At 32.5% G+C, this 27184-nt stretch overlaps 1 protein-coding gene across 2 annotated transcripts; it reads left to right on the top strand.

Moving 5' to 3' along the window:
- The first annotated feature begins 794 nt into the window (after positions 1-794).
- LOC124359126 (cleavage stimulation factor subunit 1) lies at positions 795-25258 on the top strand. 2 transcript variants are annotated; one of them, XM_046811602.1, is made up of 9 exons: positions 797-1036; positions 9046-9245; positions 10665-10819; positions 11111-11341; positions 13822-13982; positions 20777-20927; positions 21179-21272; positions 22868-22999; positions 24920-25258. In XM_046811602.1, the coding sequence occupies exons 1-9, from the start codon at positions 966-968 to the stop codon at positions 25030-25032; spliced, it is 1308 nt and encodes a 435-aa protein (XP_046667558.1). In that variant the 5' UTR covers positions 797-965; the 3' UTR covers positions 25033-25258. The 2 variants fall into 2 exon arrangements, with proteins under 2 accessions (XP_046667557.1, XP_046667558.1); XM_046811601.1 differs by lacking the exons at positions 20777-20927; positions 21179-21272; positions 22868-22999; positions 24920-25258 and adding an exon at positions 18559-19106 and having other exon boundaries at positions 795-1036.
- Positions 25259-27184: the final 1926 nt, after the last annotated feature.

Below are 27184 nucleotides of genomic sequence, written 5' to 3'. Positions count from 1 at the left end.
TCTAAGCAATTCTAGTGGGAGTGCCGATGGCCGAGCGGTCTAAGTCGTTGGACTTTGGGTCTGAGTTAGAGATAACGCAGGTTCAAATTCTGTCTGTGACCATTGCACTTTTTATCAGTACCATTGGCCTTGTACTGTATCGACTCTCCCCCTTCTTCTGTTTGATAAGATCCTCGCACAGGCCAGTGGCCCATGAGGGCGGACAGAATAAGGCTTAAAAGGAGATCGGCCTCTCCTTAAAAAAAAAAAAAAAAAAAAAAAATATTCCATGACATTTAATTAAATAGCTTTGAAGGTATTACTTCAGCTATTTTGAACAGTTGAGGAGTCCAAGGATGGAATCCTATTATAATTTTGTTTGTATATTAAGAAACCTCGTGTTATGATGTTGATTAATGGTATTCACGGCACCAGGGCTTAAAAAAACTTAAACTTTGTGAAATCAGAGAAACTGTTATTGAAACATATGCTACCATAGAATTGTTGATTAAAGTAGAATTATTTGTACTTAATGAATCAGTGCTAGAATATACGACAGATCCTGCGCTTAGCATGAACAACAAAACACGTAATTCGTTTAAACTTCAACTATACATCCATATTTTTATTTATTAATCTGTCAAACCCTTGATTATAGAACATTGATTGAGGTTCTGTAATCTAGAGTTAAATTTGAATTTTAGATAAAAAAAAGTGTTCACTGATGTCTGTATATCGCTTTCCATAGAGTAATACGTAAAACAGGCACACCACAACGCCATTAGTACGAAAAACGATAGCAACTGTTTTTGTTTACAGGAGACACTGTGTACAGTTAACACTCAACAGTAGTACAGAAGTACGAGAAAGTTTGGTGTGTCAGTTTTAGTTTAGTACAGTAAATTTTGTCTTGGCCCGACAGTTAATTTAATTTTTACTGTCGTGTTGTGATTCTGATCCACTTTGTATAATTAACACAATTTTCAATGATGAAAGACGAAACTGAAGAGAAAAATTGTGTTAAACAAAGAGAAGCTCTTTATCGGCTAATAATCAGGTATCCTATGGAAGTGAATTATAGTATAAATTTAACTCTAGAACTGACATTTGACTGACCAGAAAGCGGTTTTTGGACGATTTGCAAACTTTTTTTAAATAAAATCTTTGTTTACTGTAAACCCACTTAGTGTAGTACCATATATGGTATTATTTTGCTCACTATGAAAGAATTCTGTGATTTTGGCAATAATATCCAATAGGTCCTAAATTTTAAGTAGCCAAATTGCTCCACATTTGTTGTAGTTTTTAATTTCATATCCTTTTAAAAATTAATAATTTAAATGAATAGCTAGAGTGGCAAAGACAAGTTTAGTAATGTTAACCTATTGATATTTTCCTGAACAAAACAATGGATTCAAGGGGTGGAAATGACAAATAACAGAGTTATAGAATATAAGTAGAACCATTTCACAATTTTCTTATTCTACATCTGTGCTGGATGTCATGTGGCCTTGTGACTGTGAGTCAACCTTAATGTCAGGCATTTGATATATAGCCTATAATAAAAATGCTGAAATTAGGGGAATTTGACCCAAATAAAAAGTTTCGGGTAATTGTCATCTTAACGGACGGAGTGGCAAAGTACAAATTTTGCGTTGTTAACATATAGCTATCATTGTCCTAAACAAATCAGTGCAATGTTTTAAGGGGTGCAAATTATAAATAATGAAGTTGTAGATAATTAAAATTGGAACTACTTTTCTCGTGTGGAGTAATATTTCACATGGTCTTTATAATCGTAAGTCAAACATGTATTAGTTGCTGCTGACTCAGCAGTTACGTTATTTTTGGATTTACTTAAAATAGCAATAATGATGAAATAAATGGAATTTGACCCAACTAAAAGATGTTTTTGTTATTTTCATCTTCTAAGAATAAAAGTTCATATCAGTCTGGCACAAGTGTCTCCAGCCATGGAGACATGAAAAACATCACTCGAGGTAGTACCCATCACTAAAATATCAAATTCTAAATGGTCTGATCTTGTTTGCTTCTGACCATTACTGCTTTATAGGACACACATATTGAAAAAACAAAAACAAATAGGGTGTAGTGGAGTAAGTGAGAATATGAACTTAAAAACTAGGAATAAATAATTTTTATTTTCTTGTTTTCAGATTATTTGAAAGATAATTTTTCATTCTATTGATGTGTATAATTTTTATTTAAATTAAACGTCTATTAGAGAATTTGAGTTAACTTACTAAACATTTTAACTCACGTACTAAGTTTAGCAAGTGACTTGTTTTAAATTCATAGCCCTTTTACTGAGACACACAGTTTTAAAGTTTTAAAACTACCTATCTGCTACTTACGAAGAAATGGGGTAAAGTACTATAAATGGACCTGGGGTTTTTTTATATTGAAACTATCAAACAATATTTAATTATTATACCCATTGATATAATCAACCAATAGTAATTAATTAGAATGGCGATAGCTTGTCTGGCGGGCATCCAAAGGATGGCTTGCCTTGCTATCACTGAAGCTTTTCCTAGTGCGCCGGGTGCAGCTCTAGACTGTTATTTCAACCTCGCCCCTCTGGACATTGTTATTCGGTTTATGGCCAGGAGGAGTGCCTACTGTCTTTAGCAAGTGGGACTCTGGTCGGGCTGCAGCAGTGGGCACTGTAGAATTAGCATCTTGATTCTGGATGCTCTGCACATGATCTCTAATCAGATGCCACAAGAGTTTTCCTTTGACAAACCCTTTAGGATTGTGGTACCTCCTAGAGACGATTGGTCGGAGGGAAGAAACCTCTTCCACCAGCAGAGCTTGAATGGTTTACAGACGGCTCAAAAACAAAAAGTGGCACAGGCGCTAAAATTGTGGAGGTGAGAACATGCATGGAGCTGGTGGTCCCTATGGGTCCGTATCCTACAGTTTTTCAGGTGGAGGTCGCAGCCATTATAGAATGTGCTCGTGAGAATCTTCGCCTGCGATATAGGAATAAGACGATCAATATTTTCACGGATAGTCAGGCAGCACTGATGGCGTTGGACTTTTGTGTGTTCAAATCCAAACTTGTCTGGGATTGCTATCAAGTCGTCGTTTAAGCAGAAACGTACTACTTTAAGCAGTTATTTTTATAAGATAGTGAATTAAAAAAAGTAAATGGTTTTTATATCATTAAAAAAAAACCTTTCAATATTTTACTTTGTGCGAATACTACAATCTTTAAACACCTTTATCTCCATAATGGAGTGAGGTAGCTTAAAAATAATAGGCTGGGGCAAGTGAGAACTCCAGCCTCAAAATTTTAAAAAGAGTTCACTTAAAAAAGTTAAAGGTATTTCGATTAAAAATTTGCACATAAATATGAATGATTCCAATAAACTCGTGTCAAATTTTATTGAAATACTAATAACCATTATGGACATATTTAGGTATAAAGTACAACTATATGATTTTGCTCTTCTCACTTACCCCACTTTATTCTATTGCAAATTCACCTTAACATAACTTCCTACTATCTCGCAGGAAAAGTAGTTCCACCACGTGGTAGCTTCCGATCCCATAAAAATAGCTTTTCTTGATTTAAAAATAATAATTATGATTACACAACAAAGTAATATCCAAACTCTGAAAAATCACAATGACCAATTAAAAAGGAATAAATTATTTCCTAATATTTTTAATGCTCTTGTAATACACAATGAAACACATAAATAACTTGATAATAAACAAAATAGTTTATGGTATTAAAGTAATGTGAGTAATGGACACCATTTAATGTCTAATAGGCAGTGAAGGCTACTGCACGGTACAATTGTTGTTGCTCTACTAAGCTATTCTGACCACTGAACACTCAGATAAGCTACCGAGAGCAGATAATGCTAAAAATCATATCTAACAAGAAGCACAGGTCACAAATATAACCACAAATTGACATTTACATTTCATTTATTAAAAAAACAAACTTATTTGTGATTTGCACCCCCTAAAATCATATATACAGTATATATATATATATATATATATATATATATATATATATATATATTTGTTCAGATGGACGAACGGAATACATTAATAACATTGAAATTTTGATTGGCAACTCCCGCCGTTAACTTTACTGATACCAAGAAGTATAATACAACATATGCATAGTACATTTAAACTGGAAATGTGCTTGAAAATCACAATTTTTACCCCAAACTAAAGTTTTAACACATAAATTTATGGGATAGGCTGCAACAATCAGTTTATGTTGCAACATACTCTTGGTGCTGAAATATAACTATATTAGGTTATATTCTATATATCCTAGTTTAGCTATGTTTGTACGTCTAAAAATAGTAATCATTTCATGACTAAAACTATCTAATGTGTTGGCTAATTAATTATTAAATATAAGAAACAAAATAGCGAATAATTGACTTAGCCTATTTCTTTAAAGGATGAACGTGTATGTATTTCATTTGTTTAGGTCTGTCAGCTTGTGACACAAATAACGTTTGTTCATCACTGTTGTACTTGTGGCCTTTTCTCAAATACCACATAATGTAAAAGAGTTTACTCGGTTTGAAATAATTTCAAACAACATTGTTATATATATAATTATTATAAAGCTGGTAATAACTAACACTAAATAACAATAATTGGAATTTGTAGTATCACTAGATAAAGAAATACGACGTTTTCCAATATATAATTTTTTATTTCGTGCAAGGCCTTTCTGGAATCAAAGATTCCATCATCATCAGGCACTTCACAAATTATCAAATGTTTACATTTTTGTAATAATAATTTTATAATAACATATGGTAAACAATTTGGATGTATGGTTAGCCAGTATCAAATATTTAATCAGAATTTAATTTTAATTTTTTTATAAATTGAGATGAGAGTAAAACTGAATTTGAATTGGTCCGTCTTCATTATTGATAATTTTTTCTTGATTTATGGTAATGTAAAATGTTTCCCAAGCATTTAAGTGTGTTGTGTTTTGTAACTTCTTTTAATAATCGTAAATTTTTATTAGAGATTGTGTGTCCCAGATTCAATACAGTGATTCGCCACAGCAGATTTTTCATTTCTTATTAAAAGATTATTAAAAGAAGTTACAAACACAACACACTTAAATGCTTGGGAAACATTTTACATTACCATAAATCAAGAAAAATAATTATCAATAATGAAGACGGACCAATTCAAAATTCAGTTTTACTCTCATCTCAATTTATAAAAAAAATTAAAAATTAAATTCTGATTAAATATTTGATACTGGCTAACCATACATCCAAATTGTTTACCATATGTTATTATAAAATTATTATTACAAAAATGTAAACATTTGATAATTTGTGAAGTGCCTGATGATGGAATCTTTGATTCAGAAAGGCCTTGCACGAAATAAAAAATTTATATATTGGAAAACGTCGTTTTTCTTTATCTAGTGATACTACAATAACTAGTTTTTCCAATGCTCCAAGATTCTACATTCAACATGGCACTCAAGCCCAGTGAGCTAAACAGACTCCACAAATACAAACAAAAAGTAAGGTTATTAGATTTAGACATTCAGTTTTTAAGAAAATGTAAGAGAAACAAAGTTTTTCCAAAATTTATTAAAGTTAACATACCAATCAAAAATAAAACTACAGATAAAGTCTTATATAATTCAAAATTAAATTGGCTTAAATCTTGAAATAAAAAAATCTTTACTCTAAGCAAGAATACTTATCGTTACAGGCCTTAGAATTATACTTGGAAATAACTAAACATTTATCAACTATTTATCATGAGATTTTTCAAGAGAAATACTTTAATATTCCTGAAAGTATTGAGTTTAAATATAAAAAGAAACAACAAAATTGGAAAACAAATTTAAATCACTTATGAATGACAATGAACCACTTCTTTATGAAGAAAACAAATCGCTTTTTGAAGATCAACAACTGGTATGTAACTTGTCATCAGAAAGCTTCTCCAAAGAAGAAATGAATCTTTTAAATAAAGGTTTACATTTTTAATCTAAAAAGTAAGAATGATAACGAAAATATGATAATAGATGTAGAAAGTAAACATTCAAAATTTAGATGAGAGTAAGAAAACTGCAATTAGATCTGATATTTATTCTACTGTTTCTAAAAGTATAAATGAAGCAAAATCTTCGTATAAAATATTCAATAAACACAGTTACACTGTAAAGAGTTTAAAACAAAAGGATGTATTTTATTTGAAAGCCCGACAAAAGTAATACTATTGTTATTATGGACAAAGATGAATATTTTGAAAGAGTAGAAACAATTTTAAATAATGGACAATACAGCAAATGTTTAAAAAACCCTATACTAATGTACAATAAATCTGTTTCGGAAACCTTAAAAAACTGCAAAAATATAATCGACCACCAATTATACAGAAAACTTACAGTTCCCAATCCTACAATTCCCAAAATTATATTGTCTTCCAAAAATACACAAACCTGGAAATGGAATGCGTCCCATAGTGTCAAACATAAACTCTCCAACCTATTTCTTATCACAAATGGTTATCAAGAACACTTCAAAATTTAAAAACCTCTTTCCTTCATTTTCGGTCAAGAATAGATATGATTTTATACAATCAATTAAAGACACTATTATAGAAGAAGACGAATATCTAATATCCTTTGACGTAGTTTCACTGTATCCTAATGTTCCAATTAGAGATACAATGGAAATAATATTGAAATTGGTTGTCTTCCATAAATTTACAAAAAGAAATAGTTGATGAATATCCATGTTAATAAACCTGTGTATGAATCATAATACTTTTCAATTTAAAGAATCATACTACACTCAAATTGATGGTACAGCAATGGGAAATCCTCTTTCATGCTTCATTGCAAAAATATATTTATGAGTTATTTTGAAACTACGGCTAAAACAAAAATGAAATATTTCCCAAGAAAGTGGATAAGATATGTTGATGATATCTTCGCAATATTTAATAAAAATGAAAACCTACAAAACTTTATCTCTACCCTAAATTCGTTTTACCCTACCATTAAATTTACATACGAAATTGAGCAAAACAATAGTATACCATTTTTAGATGTGTTAGTAATTAGAAACCAATCAAAATTTGAATTTGACATTTACAGGAAACCGACGCATATAAATAGATTTTATTGTCAACGAATCTAACCATCCACCTCAACAAAAAAGAGCTAGTTTTCAACTCAATGATTTACAGACTTTTGAATACTCCACTATCTATCGATAACTACAACAAAGAGTTAAACTACATCAAAGATATTGCTATTTTTAACGGTTACACCACACAATTATGTACAACATACTTCACAAATCAATGAAGAGAAAATTAAGAAAATCTAGAACAACATTACTACCACTTCAAGATAATAAACAAGAATTCATCTGTACAACATACAGTAACATTTCAAATAAATTGCAGAAAAATTTTTAAAAAACATACAAACAAATCTATCACTTATAAAACAAACAACAAATTATCACAAATATTAGGAAATCCCAAGGACAAAACCACATTCGAAAACAAATCAGGAATTTATGAAATTAAATGCAACGACTGTGATAAATTGTACATTGGCCAAACTAAAAGGAACATTAAAACACGATTCAAAGAACACTTTGCACACATAAAATATATGGAAAGAAATGAAAAATCTGCTGTGGCGAATCACTGTATTGAATCTGGACACACAATCTCTAATAAAAATTTACGATTATTAAAAGAAGTTACAAACACAACACACTTAAATGCTTGGGAAACATTTTACATTACCATAAATCAAGAAAAAATTATCAATAATGAAGACGGACCAATTCAAAATTCAGTTTTACTCTCATCTCAATTTATAAAAAAATTAAAATTAAATTCTGATTAAATATTTGATACTGGCTAACCATACATCCAAATTGTTTACCATATGTTATTATAAAATTATTATTACAAAAATGTAAACATTTGATAATTTGTGAAGTGCCTGATGATGGAATCTTTGATTCAGAAAGGCCTTGCACGAAATAAAAAATTATATATTGGAAAACGTCGTATTTCTTTATCTAGTGATACTACAATAACTAGTTTTTCCAATGCTCCAAGATTCTACATACAATAATTGGAATGTTTAAGTCATTCAATTGTTTAGTTTAGATATTTTTAATTGATAATTTGGTTCACTGATTTGGTTGTTGTGGTGGCCACTTATTATAGTATACTGAGGCCGAGATATAAATATAAAAACATAAGTCTATAAACACAATAAATTTACCTCAAAACAAGACCAAGCGCCTTGTCAAAAATAAAACTAGTTATCTTGAATCCATCTAATCTCATACACAAATTACCGATTGCTAAAATATATATGTTTTGGTTGTAGGCTAATTTGCTTATAAAAACCGTAGTAGATTACGTAATAAACAAATTATTATTACCTAGTCAACAAATATGTTTATATGACTAGAGTTGGTGTGATTTTTTTCAAACATTTTAGGATTCAAGATACATACTGTAAGTGGTACAAATATCTGCCCATATGTTTTGCAGATTCAAGGAAATGGTAGTCCATATTATAATCAATCAAATTAACCCATTGCTGGAGAAAGACAAATCATTTGTGTCCTATTGTTCAGGGGACTGGAGGACGAAAGGCACAACTCTGTGTCCTCCGTTCTGTACTGAGCAATAACTGGCACAACTCTGTGTCCTCCGTTCTGTACTGAGCAATAACTATTATATTTCTTGACATTTTCACTAGAATGTGTTTGGATGCTATCAGCTAGGTTTCGTGTTTGTTGTTTTCACAGTAATACAATAAAATGAGCTCAGATGTTCTATTAGCCTGTATTAGTTTTGTTTGTTATTGGCAGTAAAGTTGGTTGTGTCTCTATTTCTCTTCAAAGCTTCTATTAAACGTGAGTAAAATATTTTTTTAGTACAGGTTCTACATCAATATCTATTTCTTCCTTCCAATATTAAAAAAAATCCTTTAACTTTGAGTGATCCTTTTGACTTATCAAAATGTGTTTTCAGCCAACTTTACTATGATGGATACTCACAGATAGCTTTGAACCTGACAACGGAAGTGCAAGCCGACCCTCCATGTCCTCCGTCTGAGCGTCTGTTACATGTCGTCAATGCAGGGCTGCAACATGAACCGGACCGACACAAGAACAGAGAGCCCGTTCCTGGCCTTAACCCCATACAGGAAATATTGATTGGACCAGGTTTAGGTTAGCATGCTTTAAAAAACAAACAGTAGATTAAACATTGATTACTTAAAACTATTATTAATAATTGTTGAAACATAATTATGTAATTAATAGTGATTTTCATAAAAATTATTGTTGTAACAATCTAACAACATTAGTTGTAGTATAGTTGAAAATATTAAAAGAAGATGAGTCAACTCTTCTGATGTAAAATGTTTCCAAAACACATGTACACGTTTACATGTGGGTCAATCCATATCAAGTGATCCAGAGACAGTTGCTTGACCAATTTTAATTTTTGTGTAATTTATTCCCATTTGAATCAGCAATTAAAAATCGGTTTTAAAAATTGTTTATTTTATTTCATTTTGTAGAGATGGCAATTTTTTTTGCACAGAACAGCCTTAGCCTTTACAGTCATTAGCGATAAAAAAAGATATGTCTAAAGTGTGTAATGAAACCTATGCCATATTTTTTAGCAAAGTCTATTCTACAATTAAGTTTCTTATTACACTATAAACTTTAAACTAATCCTAATACCTTAAAAATATTTCCAAAGTTTGTAATCAGATTTGTATAAAATGGACCTTTTAGGGCTGAAATTTCTAATAAAGTAATAAAATACCCAAGATAATATTTCATTTTAATTAAGATATTATAGACTACATAGAAATATTACAGAATGAAGTTTAAAATGGTTCTATTTAATTTTTTATATATTTTTTGTACACATAATGCATTTATATAACAGTAAATTACAGTAAAAATGTCAGTCTTTGTTTTTGATTGTATACAAAGTTATGAATTTGAAAAGTTCAATAAATAATACGCCTCTTGAGTCTTCAAAAAGCTTAGGACGCTTTACACTTGTAGTTCAGTGATTAAAACAATAATAGATTTAGATTTTAGATTTAGACTTTAGTCTATTAATGGTTGTTTGTTTTTGTGAGACTAAAGATGTTTTTAAATCTGTTTCTAAGTGTTTCTTCATATTTATAACATCATTTTTCAAAAGAACACAAGTTATGCCTAAAGGGTTATTATAGAATAAGGGTAGAAGACAAATGTTGGTTTTTAGACCAGCTTGACTCACAGTATAATTCTGAATAAAGTTTAATACACTAACAGCTATTCCAGCTGACATTGCATATAGCAAGCTTGAAAAAAGCACTATTATGCTGTTTTCATAGCAATCAATCTTTATTCAGTACTTTTTATTAGTACAATTTCCTTTGAGGTGATAGTTTTTGTGCATCTGTGTCACTTTCAATTTGTATAATACTATTTTTCCTTATACTTGTATTTGTCCATATCAAAACGTAATCTACTTTCTGGATAGCCCTCATACAACATTACAACTTCAAAAATCAAGTAAATTCACAATAATGTTAACAGAATTTTTACAGTTTATAATGATTGTAAGTTGATATGTTATTCTAGACCTGGAGTATGAGACAGAAGTGGATGTAACAGCACCCGAACCTGCTTTGTATGAGACAGCGTACGTGACATCACACAAAGCCAACTGTCGAGCCGGAGCCTTCAGTTGTGATGGACAACTGGTGGCCACTGGCAGTGTTGACTCTTCTATCAAGGTCAAAATTTTTATTGTGTTTCTTTTATGTTGATCTTTTTGAGATTCAATTTTGGAGTTGCATATACAAGATCGTCTTCTCATATGTAACTATCCAATTGGATGAAACACTTTTCTTTTACACAGGTCGTAAAATAACACACATCCCCTTTTTGAAGAATTGTTTAAAAAGAATATGTAGATTGTAATGCCTTCCTTTAAAGAACTGTTTTATGTTTCAAGAGAAATTTGTGATGAAAAAATTTATGTTTTTTAAAATAACAGTGTATAATGACAGTAATATTTTTTCCAGATATTGGATGTAGACAGAATGTTGGCCAAGTCCTGTCCAGATGGTTTGGAGCCAACCACTGACACTCAAGGTCATCCTGTGATCCGGACACTCTATGATCATCTGGAAGAAGTTACCTGTTTGGAGTTCCATCCCAAGGAACCTTTCCTGATCTCTGGCTCTCGTGATTGCACAATCAAGTTTTTTGACTATGCAAAGGCATCTGTAAAAAAAGCTTTTAAAACCCTTACGGTAAGGTAATTATGCAAGCTATTACAAAACTATCAAATCTAAGTAATTTTTAATTGATGAACAATGTATTGGTTTTATGGTAATAAAGTATTTTCTTAACATAAAAACTGTTGTTGAACATGAAAACTGTTGTTGACCTAAAAACTGATGAGAGTGTCACACTTGCATTGTTCCATCTGCTCAGCAACTGATGAGCTTCAAGAATACATTATTCAGTTATCACCATTAAATAGCTACTCAATATAGTAGTAGGCCTAATTGTTTTTTGACAAAAATAATGGTGGCATTGGATTGTAGGTGAATCAATTTGTGTGTGAAGTTCAATATTTTTCCTAACATTAAAGCAGCAATATCGGATGGGGAAAAATGACACAGCACTATGGTTTATCATCATCATACTTTATTATCACAATGAACATTTACAAATACAGCAATAGTTGTAAAAACAGGTAACATTGTCATAGTATACAATTAAATCATAGACATAACATTTAGTCATAAATAGTTTTACAACAATTTTTAGTGAATATTCTACTTACAATTTCTCATAATTCCTTTTGAACAAAAATATTTAAGGATTCTAGAGTAATTGTTTTGACATATAAAAAAAACGCATCTAAACTGTAATATATTTTTTCTAGTAGGTAATCAGCAATGCTGCCTTTTAATGTGTTGGTCTTTATTTTACTCTTTAGGTCAGAGGTAGTATATTAAAAATATTTTGCCATGTACATAGGTGTTTTTTCTAATACCTTTAGTCTGTTTCTTGGGTATTGAAAATCTCTCTTAATTCTTGTGCTATAATCATGAACGATTATATAATGACACATCAAATTTTGGTAGTGAACACCAAACAAACATCATCATTGTCATCATCATTAACAATGTCTTGAAAATAATTAAACAGAGAAATTTCATTACCTTGAGATCTTTAAAAATCGATTTACAAGAGGATCTTCAGCTTTCTCGAAAGGTTGGCTTCACAATTTTAAAACTCGTCATGGTATACGTAGATTAGACGTTTCTGGTGAAATAAAATCTGGTGATCTGTCTGCTGCAAATAAGTACAAATTAACACTCCAAAAGCTCGTCGATGAATATGGCTAATCTCCCACCTAAATTTACAATGCAGACAAGACTGGTCTTTTGTGGTGTTGTTTACTGATCTCAACCTTGGCTGGTGGCGATGAGTCTAGTGCAGAGGGTTTCAAAAAATATAAAGAAGGACTCACGTTTTTTAGTTTGTGCAAATGCTTCAGGCGATCATAAATTAACTCCGTTTGTTATTGAGAAATGTAAAAAGCCTAGGGCTCTGATAAATGTGACTAACTTACCTATTATTTACGATCCTCAATCAAATACATGGATGGAAGGAGGGCTGTTTAAAAAGTTTTTTTTTCAGTTATTTTGTCGCTAAGTATTTTTGAAGTAAAAGACATTTAAAAAAAACTTAAGCTCCTGATTGACTCCTAAGCAGTTCTCATCTTACACAATTGTTAAGCTCACCTTCTAGCATCTGAGCTTGTATCAGGCAACAAATTTTCTACATATCTGCCAGCTAATGTAACACCAATGGACCAAGGAGTTATTTAGAATTTTAAGTGTAAGTATAGAGGCATGTTTGTGCAAAAGTTATTCTCTGATTATAGTATAACCGATTTTCAGCTCAATTTAACATAAAAGATGCCATTTTTGCAACTGCCATGGCTTGGCAATATTCACATATCCCACTTCCAATGTCTCCTTAAACAGATTCAATAGTTGGCGTACCAACTTCACAATTGTGTTACTCCAGTAGTCGACTGCAACTGTTACAAAATTTGACCTTTCATATATGAATAATCAGTTTTAGATTTTCCAGCAAATTCAAAATGGAATTATTTTGCAACATACACCTTTACACAAAATTCCACCAGAATGTTTTGTAACTCTTTTTCGGAAAACTTCCCATAAAGGATTCTTACTATAGATGAGCCGCTTTGAAAGCGACCTATTAAGTGAACAGTGTGGTGGGAGTGAGTGACAGAGAGATGTGGAGAGGGAGAAGAAGTGCGGACTCACTTCCCTCTCCACATTCCTTACCAACAGAAACCATTTTACCAGTCATAGGTGATGTGTTACATAACAGCTGTTTTACAAACCTAGTTATAATAACAACAGCTGTTAACAATAAACATTTATTAAATACTCCCTAATTTTACTAACTTATTAAATAGATGCAAAGCACTATTATTTACATAAATAATGATATTTGTTATTACATAACAACGAGAATAACAAAACATAGCGTGATGCTCCAAAACACCAATGCAGAGTACCAGCTTGAAATAGATGAAGCAGTGAAAGAGGGTGTGGTGGTAAGCGTGGTCAAGCTCCTGCTCCTCCCTCCCCCTCTATGCGCAAGAAACCTTCGTGCAAGTCGCTTTCAATGCGGCTCATCTATAACAGTTGCTATATTTGAAACCGTGAAATGTTTGCAGGATGTGGAACAAGTGAAGTGCATGTCATTCCATCCGTCAGGAGACTTCCTCGTAGTGGGCACCAACCACCCAGTCATCAGAATGTATGACTTCAACACGGGCCAATGCTATGTTTGTAATGTTCCCAGCCATCAACATACAGCCAGCATTACCTCTATCAAGTAGGTATCACATACACCTGCCAGTACTTAAATGGGTTCTCCACTCTATCCTATTTTCACCCATATATTTACTGAGGAATTTGAGTAAAAAACCTTATCTTTAGCTCATTTCAAACCGAATATGTGGTGGAGTTATGTGGATGATCCTTTTGTTGTTTTCCTTGTGGAGACACTGTATTGAATGAATTTTTGAATCACTTTAATATTATTTCTCCTTCCATCAGCCTCACAAGGGAATTGGAAGTCCAAAACAAGCTTCCTTTTTTGGATATGTTTTTATTAAGAGATAGGGATGTCCTTAATACTATGTTTTTTTCCAAAGAAAACACATAGGAAAATATAAATTATCAATCAGACCATTAAAAATCTGTCAAAGAAGAGTGGCCTACTTGTTATTTGATAGAGCAAAGAGCTTATGCTCAGATAAAGATGGACTAAAAGAGGAATATGTAAAAGTTGAATGGGATCTTGGACACAATGGATACCCTCAATCAATAATAAACAAGTGTAAACAAACCAGAAGAATCATTTCTGACACAGTTAATCAGTATAGTGATAAATTTGCATTTATGTCAATCCCTTATGTGCCTGGATTATTGGAGAAAATTAGAAGAGTAGTTGGTAGAATATTAGAACTGTGTTTAAAATACAACAAATTCTTGTAAAAACAAAACCAAAAAATGGCACATAGGATTCCAATCTGTGTTTATAGTATAAATTGTAGTTTCAATAAGCTGTATAGAACCGTGAGCCAACCATCACGAATCATTTTAAAAACTATATCAGAATTTTGTACTCTTTTTGTACCAATCACTGGAAACAGTTATTAACCATTTAAAAGTCTGCTCACAGGCCTACATTAAGAAAAAGAACTGTCGTAAATTAAAATAAACTACACCATATTTTTGTACTAATTCTGTACCAATCAAATAACGACTCGGAAAAATACACAAGTTTTGCTTACCATGATGGAAAAGAACTAGACGAGTCATTGCCCATGCACTGCTGGGTTCCAGCAAATTGTGAATTACAACAGTGGTTAATTGTTTATACGAGATTACACTAATTTTATTAAAAAACTGATATATTTTCCTGAGCCATTATTTTGGTAAAAAAATAAAAATTGGTGATAATAAATGGTGCAAATTGTCACAAAAATAAGGTGCAGTTTATTTTAATTTACAACAAAGTTTTATTTTTCAAAACGTAGAACTGTGAGCCGACTTTTAAATGGTTAATAACTTTTTTCAGTGATTGGTACAAAATTTTATTTTTGTGGTATAAAAAAGTACGAAATTCTGATATAGTTTTTAAAATGATTCGTAATGGTCGACTCACAGTTCTATAAAGCTGTTGCAATAGGTACATTAGTGAGACAAAAAGAACATTAAACGTAAGGATAAGAGAACGCAAAGAAAACACGAGGAAAGGGCTAACAGAAAAATAAAAAATTACAAATCACTGTTGGTCTGAAGACCATTGTATGAATTGGGATAAACCTGACATATACATTGGGAATCTCATTTCTTCAAAGGGAAAATCAATGGAGGATTCAATTATTAAATTGGCAAACAAACCAATTAGCCAACCATCCATCAGTTGAAATTAGGCCCCTTTGGTTGCCAATTCCAAAAAATGAGCTAACAAGAAAACCTTAAGTATCAAATACTAATTTTATTAGAAGTATCAAACAGATTAGAGATTTGTAATAAACAAATGTGAAATCACAGTATGGTTTTAAGAAGTTCATCTAGAAAAAAACCAATAATAAAAAAGGCCCACTTCCGTTCCCTCCCTTCTTTTGCCGCGATCTTGTTTCTGCCGTGACAATCGCCATTTACTATTGGTCTGTGGTCAGTTCTATTTGGTTGGCCGATGAGTGCAGACCTATTGTAACCTATATTCTGTAGTTCAGTTTTAATAAGCAGTGTTTAGTTTTATTAAGTGCGTGTTTTAGAGTTAGTGTGCATGGAGTAGACACACAACATTTTTTTTGTGATTCCTGACTTATGCGTGTCACTATGCTGTGGTATGTTTAGTTTATTTTAACCTAGATTGTAATTATGTATTAGATTAGTTATTCACCCGAGAAAGAGGTCAGATTGCAGATCTTGAAACGAAGTGTTAGTATTTGTTTTGTAGCACTGAACAACAACAAATGTTGGAAAATATCCTGTTTCCTTCACAATCCTTCTATCGTTAAAAACCAAAATTCAAACAAAGAGTACTAAATTGTTATTAGTTTTAAGAGGTTAGAAGTTAAAAAAAATATCTTGCTTAATCTTACTATTAAGTTTTACTATTTTTAGTTATTTAAGTTTTATTATTTTGATCTATTATATAGTTTATAATTTTACAATTTGATTTTAACATTCTCTTTAGAATTATGATACAATATTATTACATTCTAGACTAATGAGTTTTATAAATAATTCATTTAAACTATTTTTAGCAAGTTCTTTTGAGAGTTACTTTATTAAGAATGAAACACTGTTTCAATGTCTAACATCAAAATGTACCTAGATGAATCAGATATGATGTTCATTACCAATAAAAAGGAGGCAAAGCCGTCTTTGATGTGCCAATTAATAGATTTGTTAGTTAATTAGTTTTTAGATATGTGCGTGGTGTGTGTGTGTGTGTGTGTGTGTGCGCGTGCGTGCGTGTGTCTGGATCAACTTATCGAGAAAACTAAAGGGTGGCAAGATCAATATCCTATCGAATTATCAACCTACACTGAGGTCTCTGTGTATAATTCTCAAAATTCTTCAGATATAAAACTTATTATATATCATTGTTTTTAGAATCTTCCAAATAATAATCATAAATTACATTCATTAATATTTTCTTATTTCCAAAGAATATTTCTGTGTTTGAATGCACTAGATATGAATTTTTTAATACTTTATAACTTTGCACTATCTTATCATATATGTATGAAAGATTTTAAAAAACAATCCAAAATATACAAAATTAGCACAATTTTATCCTTACCAAAAATATATACAGTTTTAGTGGCTTTACTTAAAAAATGTTTACTTTTTTCACAATTTTTGAACTGTAGTATAAAATTCCACAAACATTGCATTTTCAGCATATTGTACAGTTGCTTTACAACACTGAAATTCAACCTAAATATGACTTATTTTGTATCATTGTTTACAGGAAAAATAAAGGAATAATGATACTCACTTATTATTGTTGCTATAGTTGTATTTTTCACAAAAAATGGACCTTGAACAAGCTTGATAAGGATGCAGGTTCCAATTCAGCTAATAGTTCTCCCAAATCACTAGATTTGTTTCTTAAATTAAGTGTAACTTCATCAGCCATATTACTAATAACCAAAACAAAATATATACTAAAAATAAATCAATTAGTCAGACACTAAAACACAACAACAGCAGATGTAACTAATAAAACAGTTGGCGGCCCGGTCAGCTGGTCACAGTCAGAGCAGTTGCTTGCACAATACGTTTCTTCTAACCATGCAAAGAGGAATAAAGTTAATTTAATGAGTAATAATATACCTTAATCGCTTGTGCGATTATTCTGATATAGATTGATATTCAGTTTTAAACCGAAACATCGAAAGTACTCAAATAATAACCGATTTCCGAAATGTCCGCTACGGCAGTGCCAGTACCCGAGAGGCCTAACTGTCGTATATACAGCAGTTGCCAGTTAGAGGATTAACACATTAACTGAAGTGGACATTACTACTATTCTGCTTGTTTTAAAGCCAGTACATGACTTGTGTTGCAGTGAAGGTGTTAAAGCTCTGGTTATCCAAAACAGTGATGTGAGTAATGGGGCATGAGGAGAATACAGGAAATGAGATGACAGACAGATTAGCGAGAGCTTCAGCCATGTCTCAACTCGTTGGATCGAAGCTCTTTTGTGGCTTGGCTAAATGTCAAAGTATAAATACTGTTACAAAAATGAGTAGCTACAGATGAAAAAAAAATTATTTTATGACCACCCGTTTAGGTTTTTTTTTTTATCAAGACTTCACCACACGGACAGACGGATTGACGGACAAATTGAAGAAGGGTTCTGTTTACAAGGATCTTAAATTTGGACATTAAGCACGAGTGAAGAGACCAAAGGATAGCACTTAGTGTAACAACTGAAAGTAACTCAAGTTACTAATAGAATGTTAGTGTACACGAATTATGTATGTTTAGAGTACTAGTAACACTATCCTCACTTTAAATAACTGCTAATGTGATTTTACTATTTTTTATAATTATTATAATTAAACATAAATTCAGCTATAAACATTTTTTAATTCTAACAATTAGTAGTAAAGATTATTTTTCATTTATTCTCTGTTTGTATTGATGGTTGTCACATCTGTTTGACACCAGTTGTGGGATGGTGTGTCAAATCGATGTGTGAACACATTTGTGCAGCTCATTGTTACAACTTGTCTGACATTGCAGGTTCTCCCAGAATGCCCGTTACTTTGCGTCTGCAAGCAGAGATGGCAGTATCAAGTTGTGGGATGGTGTGTCAAATCGATGTGTGAACACATTTGTAACAGCTCATTGTTACAACTTGTCTGACATTGCAGGTTCTCCCAGAATGCCCGTTACTTTGCGTCTACAAGCAGAGATGGCAGTATCAAGTTGTGGGATGGTGTGTCAAATCGATGTGTGAACACATTTGTGCAGCTCATTGTTACAACTTGTCTGACATTGCAGGTTCTCCCAGAATGCCCGTTACTTTGCGTCTACAAGCAGAGATGGCAGTATCAAGTTGTGGGATGGTGTGTCAAATCGATGTGTGAACACATTTGTGCAGCTCATTGTTACATCTTGTCTGACATTGCAGGTTCTCCCAGAATGACCGTTACTTTGCGTCTACAAGCAGAGATGGCAGTATCAAGTTGTGGGATGGTGTGTCAAATCGATGTGTGAACACATTTGTGCAGCTCATTGTTACAACTTGTCTGACATTGCAGGTTCTCCCAGAATGCCCGTTACTTTGCGTCTACAAGCAGAGATGGCAGTATCAAGTTGTGGGATGGTGTGTCAAATCGATGTGTGAACACATTTGTGCAGCTCATTGTTACATCTTGTCTGACATTGCAGGTTCTCCCAGAATGCCCGTTACTTTGCGTCTACAAGCAGAGAGATGGCAGTATCAAGTTGTGGGATGGTGTGTCAAATCGATGTGTGAACACATTTGTGCAGCTCATTGTTACAACTTGTCTGACATTGCAGGTTCTCCCAGAATGCCCGTTACTTTGCGTCTACAAGCAGAGATGGCAGTATCAAGTTGTGGGATGGTGTGTGTCAAATCGATGTGTGAACACATTTGTGCAGCTCATTGTTACAACTTGTCTGACATTGCAGGTTCTCCCAGAATGCCCGTTACTTTGCGTCTACAAGCAGAGATGGCAGTATCAAGTTGTGGGATGGTGTGTCAAATCGATGTGTGAACACATTTGTGCAGCTCATTGTTACAACTTGTCTGACATTGCAGGTTCTCCCAGAATGCCCGTTACTTTGCGTCTACAAGCAGAGATGGCAGTATCAAGTTGTGGGATGGTGTGTCAAATCGATGTGTGAACACATTTGTGCAGCTCATTGTTACATCTTGTCTGACATTGCAGGTTCTCCCAGAATGCCCGTTACTTTGCGTCTACAAGCAGAGATGGCAGTATCAAGTTGTGGGATGGTGTGTCAAATCGATGTGTGAACACATTTGTAACAGCTCATTGTTACAACTTGTCTGACATTGCAGGTTCTCCCAGAATGCCCGTTACTTTGCGTCTACAAGCAGAGATGGCAGTATCAAGTTGTGGGATGGTGTGTCAAATCGATGTGTGAACACATTTGTAACAGCTCATTGTTACAACTTGTCTGACATTGCAGGTTCTCCCAGAATGCCCGTTACTTTGCGTCTACAAGCAGAGATGGCAGTATCAAGTTGTGGGATGGTGTGTCAAATCGATGTGTGAACACATTTGTGCAGCTCATTGTTACAACTTGTCTGACATTGCAGGTTCTCCCAGAATGCCCGTTACTTTGCGTCTACAAGCAGAGATGGCAGTATCAAGTTGTGGGATGGTGTGTCAAATCGATGTGTGAACACATTTGTAACAGCTCATTGTTACAACTTGTCTGACATTGCAGGTTCTCCCAGAATGCCCGTTACTTTGCGTCTACAAGCAGAGATGGCAGTATCAAGTTGTGGGATGGTGTGTCAAATCGATGTGTGAACACATTTGTGCAGCTCATTGTTACATCTTGTCTGACATTGCAGGTTCTCCCAGAATGCCCGTTACTTTGCGTCTACAAGCAGAGATGGCAGTATCAAGTTGTGGGATGGTGTGTCAAATCGATGTGTGAACACATTTGTGCAGCTCATTGTTACATCTTGTCTGACATTGCAGGTTCTCCCAGAATGCCCGTTACTTTGCGTCTACAAGCAGAGATGGCAGTATCAAGTTGTGGGATGGTGTGTCAAATCGATGTGTGAACACATTTGTGCAGCTCATTGTTACATCTTGTCTGACATTGCAGGTTCTCCCAGAATGCCCGTTACTTTGCGTCTACAAGCAGAGATGGCAGTATCAAGTTGTGGGATGGTGTGTCAAATCGATGTGTGAACACATTTGTAACAGCTCATTGTTACAACTTGTCTGACATTGCAGGTTCTCCCAGAATGCCCGTTACTTTGCGTCTACAAGCAGAGATGGCAGTATCAAGTTGTGGGATGGTGTGTCAAATCGATGTGTGAACACATTTGTGCAGCTCATTGTTACATCTTGTCTGACATTGCAGGTTCTCCCAGAATGCCCGTTACTTTGCGTCTACAAGCAGAGATGGCAGTATCAAGTTGTGGGATGGTGTGTCAAATCGATGTGTGAACACATTTGTTGCAGCTCATGATGGAGCTCAAGTGTGCTCCATACAATTCACACGCAATGCCAAGGTGCTGTACAGAACTGTATTACAAAATCTAGAGATACTTATTTATCTGTAGAAAATCATTGCATTCTTTTTTATTGCAATACTATAATCATTTTTTACTTCATGTACAGTTTGCTTTCCTATTCCATTTAATGTTCAGATATGGATAAATAATTTAAGTTTATAATTAAAGTAAATTATAATTTTTTTAAATTATTTAGTCTCTGCTTTAGACCTCCAACGTTATGTTGTCACAGCCTTTTGTTGTTTCAGTACATGTTGTCATCGGGGAAAGATTCGATAGTAAAGTTATGGGAGTTGTCGACCAGCCGATGTCTCATAGCTTATACAGGCGCTGGTACCACAGGTAAGGTAACAACTGTGTGGAAGGAAAATATTGAGAGCTGTTAAGTATACTTGTCTGGTCTATACTGTCTCTTCTGTAATCCAAGTTCAGGGCTGAGTGTTTAAGGAAATCTGTATTTATTTTATGCATTGATTGTAAAAATGTATATGAAACGTAACATTAAAAACATGTATATTCACTATAAACATTAATTAATTGGCAGAGTGTTAACGAAGCCTATCACTCGAGAGACTGGAAAAGTTTCATTTTTGTCTGTGTATCAACGCAATATCTCAAGAACAACTGACCTGTAGGCATGTAATTTTGCGTGAATCTTCATTTCTATATAGATAACATCGAGTTTGATGATGGAGCATGTAACTCCATGGGATTTTGCTGAGCATTAGTATACTTATTTACATCAGTCGTATTGGTAACCAAGTTAGTAACAAGAAAATGGCAGAATAAAAAAATGTGTAAATAAACTGAGTACAATCATAAATCATATGAAATTTTAACATATGACATAGTGTAACACGTGTTGTGTCTAACTACCTGTAAGTAACTGAAGAAAAATTTCATCTGTTGACCTTAAATTTTGCATGTAACTTAACTTCTACATAGACAAGAATGAGTTCTATATGGTTCATGGACAAGATTGGTGAATGTTCATCCATAGGATTTGGCTGTGTCATTAAAGCTTATCACTCGGAGACTGATAAAATTTCCCCTCCTGGCTGTACCGTTATGATCTCTGATTTGTTGCATTCATCTCCGCCCCCAAATAGCAGAATAAGTATAAGAATATCGTACAAATTCATGAAAAAATCAAATGAATAGAAAAAGAAAAAGATTTTTATATAATAGTATAGTTTGAAAAAGCCTGTTTAACATAAAAACTGTGTTGCGTAAACAACGCTTTATGACAGAAAAACCATATGCTTAATTAATTTAATCACAATTTTCAATTCGTTGACTTTTATTGTCTTGAAAGCATAGAGTAAGCTTGATCACATTCTCATATCTCATTTCAGCCTTTTCTGCAACCACTGTTAAGAACACAGTGTAGGAAAATATCCAGATAAGAAAAATAAAAGTTTCATTAAACATATTCTGTACATTTTAGAAAATATTAAGTATCTTGTGAAAAAATCCATCCATGTTTGTAATAATTGAAATATTTGGTAGTAACAGTTTTAACAAGAGTAGAGACGAAGCATTCTACCAACAACAAAAATACTATTTGTCAACAAATAAGTTTTATTAACCCTCTAATTGGCACCTATCTGATTTCTGACTTTTTTTGTTGTTTTAGAGGTATGTTGAATTTGCTACTATTTTAGCACTTTTTGGAGCAGTATGAGTTTACGCTTTTTTAAAGTTTTACTATTTATAAAAATTCAAACAGTTATATTAACTTTTTTCCTCTTTATTTTCTACACAAAAATAAGTTATTTATAAGCAATATTCATTATTTAAGATTTTCTAGATGTTTTAAATAAAAGTGATTGTTTGATAATTTTGTAATGTTTTAGTTGGTATTAACATATTAAATAAACTAATAGCATTTACAAAAACAAAAAACTTCATATTAACAGTTAATTTGTATGTTTCAGGCAAGCAGGAGCACAGAGCCCAAGCAGTATTCAACCATACAGAGGACTTTGTCATGTTTCCAGATGAAGCCACAACATCTCTTTGTGCATGGAACTCCCGTAATGCATCTAGAATGAATTTGTTGTCACTGGGTGAGTATTTATAAATATAAGATTCTTATAATTTATCGATAGTTTGGAACCAATAAAATACACTATTCATTTAGATGCCTCAAATAACGTTTTACTATTATAAAATATTATCAAAATCCCTTATGTCAAAATTAGAGATGCTAGCTTTTCCACGTGTTTTTTGTAGTGTCAAATTAAGCGATGCTAGACACTCAAAAGTGTTCATTATTAAGTCAGCTGCATAGTTTTCTGTTATAAAATACTAGCAGTTACCCGCGGCTTCGCACGCAATTTTCTGTTGAAGAACTAGACAATATATCTATGTATTCTTTATCTATGGCATAATAAACACTCCTGAGATAATCAATAGTCAATCAAAGCTATTCCAATCTCCTGATCCAATTTAGATTTAAGTTTAAAGAACAGAGGTTTGGGATCCTGAAGTCGTAAAGTGAAAAGATTATTATTTCCCTCCCACATTCCATGATAATTTATTGAAGTTCTTCGATGGCTTCAGTAACAATAAGAGTTAGCCTTTTTATCCCAATGACGAAAGTGTATCGTACAACTAAACAGTTGCTGCGGTCAATATGGGTCTGTTCTGGTCGTTTAAATTCACCCCCGGTGTTTTGGCATAATAAGTCCCCCGCCATTATCTTTTTATTTTCATTAGCAATGTAAACAGATGTTTTAGAAAGCTTGTCAAATTATAGCTGTCAGCAGCTGTTTAGTGCCAGTTTAATTTGAATTATGAAACGTTATTACATTCTATTACGTTCTTATCATAACATTCAAATGTAAACAAACTAATTTTTCAATTTGAATTCGACTTTATTTGGTGAAATGAATGTGTTATGGGTGTAAAAAGCACTCTAAATGTTAATTCAGACTAAAAGCTATACCTGTTCCAAATTTCAGCACAATCCGTATAGCAGTTTCAGCGTGATTCGAGGACAAACCTCCAAACATCCAAACATTCAAACTTTCGCATTTATAATATTAGTGGTATTATCTGCTTGTATTTTTAATGTTTCTTTATTTAAGTACAAAATTGTTTATATTATTATTGTTACCACTTATTTCATTTATGTGGGACTGTTGATGTGTTCCTTGAACATAAAAAGCCTCACAAAAATAAAAATTGTATTATTGGAGTGTTTGTTTTCAAATTTTGAGTTTGAGTTCCAATAAGAAAATAGCTTCTAGAATGTATTTACAATAGTCTACCTTCACAGCAGTATTTCACCTAGATGTGTGACAGCCTGTTAATAGGAGCTTCTTACTTTTTCATTTTCTTAACCTTGAGAAATAACCAAAGGAAATAAGGGAAATAACCATTTTGGTAGTCCAAATAGCTGTAAGATACTTGTTTATCAAAGCTAACAAACTTGTTGGATATTTTTACACTTTGTCTTAATAGACTTACATGGCCGGTGTTATAACTAACATTTTTGTTTTCTGGTCCACACCATGTAAAAATATTGCTTACACAATTAACTTCTTGAAATATTTTGGCCTAGTTTTCAGTTTGTTATTTTGTTGACTGAAAGTGGCTCTCCACAGTGATGCTGAAATATCAAGAAGTTAATTATGGAAGCAATGTTTCAATGTGAAGTGAACCGAAAGACTTTGATGTTAGTTATGTTGACATTGTTAGAATCTGGGGATTTATCCCCGGCCTTCCTTTTTTTACATATTTAATATTTTTAATATGTGAAGTACAGTTCATTGATTCCTTTGAACAATCAACTTTTCATTGTGAACTCCTCCAAAATATCAAATTAGCTGTTAAAATTTAAATTTGTGAAAATTGTTCTTTTATGGTAAATTTGCCTGAAATTGTTGGCTACTCTTGATAATAACAGATTTTGAAATTAACAAGATACTACAGAGTATTGTTGTGTTTCTCTAATTTACAATAGTGTTATTGTATTATTTCAGGTCACAATGGACCAGTACGGATGATAGTTCATTCTCCACATTCTGCTGCCTTTCTGACATGTTCTGATGACTTCCGAGCCAGGTTCTGGTACAAGAGACTGCAGACTCATTAAACCAATTTATATCAATGATGTAAAGTAGTTTGTATCTGTAAATAATCTTGTTTTTTCAAAATTTTAATTTCCCATTTAAGATGATAATCAAATTTCTGTTTTAAATCAGCACATGTCATGGAAAATTGTATGTACGTAGCTTTAGATACGTACATAAAAACACCAATAGGTTTCTCACCTTGACCTGTTAAATAAATCATTCATTCAGTAAAATTTAAAAAAGCAACCATTGATTTCTTTTCTAAACCCATGTTGATCCTTGTCAGAATAGTTCATTGGCATAAAAACATTTAACAATCTATTCAAAATGACTTCCTTAAAATGGTTTTTAAAAGAAAGCAGTGATACTGATAAATAAGTATTTGATTCTAAGTTGCCTTTATTTTTATGATCTACTTCACAATTTTAATTCTGAAAAAATACTTGCTTTAAACCTAAATTATTTAAGTGTACCATAAATTTGAGCAGATCTTTTAGAGCAATGTTCAGTTATTTAATTAAAATGTCATCACAACCATCTAATGATTCATTTCTAAGATAAAACAAACATACATTTAAAAGGTTTCTTGAAAAATCTGTCTTCATTATTTTGTAATAACTTGAATACTATAAGGCCTAGTTGAGTACTGTTTTGTAAAAGATTATGGCATGTGTTTTAAATAAAAATAATTCTTTTTATTTTACTAATATCTTTCAGTCATAACTTTTGTTAACAATTACATTGAAACCTGTACTGTATTATGTTGAAAATAAGATTCCAATACAAATTAGTTTTTTTGTTTATATTGATTGTTACTTTACAGATAATAGTTTTTGTATGTTCAAAACACTGTATTTGGTATCAGTTTAATGTTGGTTTTAACTTAAATATACTTCTTGTATTTAAATAATTTGTTGAATTTTATCACCTGCCCAAATGAATGTTTGATATGAAGCAATTTTTTTAACAAGCAAAAGTTACAATCTATACAAAAATATATGTTACACTTCCAGAATTCTTCATTACATTATTCTTATATGTAATTTAACTAAAGATTATGAGTTTCAACGAAAATTTAAGCTTTATGATCACAGTATTTATTAAAAGCAACAATGGTGTGTTGTTTTAAGTCCTAAAATGACTAAGCTGTTGTTCTTACACAACAAAATAGCAATAGTGGTGCTGCTTGGATGGGGAACCCCAAATTGCTAGCAATTCTGTCCTTGCAAGTAGACCACCTGCTCGACTAATGTTGGTGGTTTGAAAGTCACCTTTAAGCCCAGGTTAAGTATCAGAGAGGGCTTCTTAGCCCGAACTTCGCCTGGTGAAATAAGACATTCTTTATTTTTCCTATATACTTAGCAATGAAAGTATAGAAAGCAAATGTTGGTGTGAAAGGTTCCTTAAGAAAATGGTTAATATCTATGTGTGATTTTCATCCACAAATATAGTGATTGTTTCTGTAGCAATGTTTTTATCCATATATATTATTATTGTGTTAAACAAAAAGATGACCAATCAACTTTAAGTGATCACCTTGCGTCTAACACAGTGTCACTTTGTATCTTTTGTATGTTACATAGAAAAAATGCACAATGTGTACGTCATGTTTTAACGAGGACACAGAAATGGTGTGAATCGAGGTACTGATGTTTGGCTATGTGGTGCTCTGCATCAAGGCGTTCGATGAATCCAAGAATTACTGAACAATGATTAAAAGATATGTACCTAATTTAAGTCTGTACAAAATAACATAGATTTCTGAATGAGTAAAGTACCTTTTCAACAATACCCTCCCGCATCCACACAATCATTAACTCCTCCAGCAACAATATCAAACAAATAGTCCTTGTAAAGCTGTAACATTATTTTGTAGAGGTAGCAATAAAACCCACAGAGAGGCATTAGCAATAGATTAGTAACCCAAGGGGTTAATCATTTCTAGAATTCAATCATAATCGGATTCAAGACAAAATATTAAACTATTATTAACACATTGACTGCGGCAAACACACTAGTATGAAGATACAAGACATGATTACTCAGTATAAAGCCACAAGTGAAGGTGTTAACAATTATGAACTAATATAATTTCAGTTAAGACAGAAGATCATATACTGTATGATCTCATGTAAAACAATATTTTTATTTAGTACTATTGAAATATATATG

This window comes from Homalodisca vitripennis, chromosome 4 (assembly GCF_021130785.1).
Source record: "Homalodisca vitripennis isolate AUS2020 chromosome 4, UT_GWSS_2.1, whole genome shotgun sequence".
NCBI classification, from domain to species: Eukaryota; Metazoa; Arthropoda; class Insecta; order Hemiptera; family Cicadellidae; genus Homalodisca; species Homalodisca vitripennis.
Note: the sequence above shows the minus strand (reverse complement) of the source record. Positions and strands in the feature narration are given on the sequence as shown.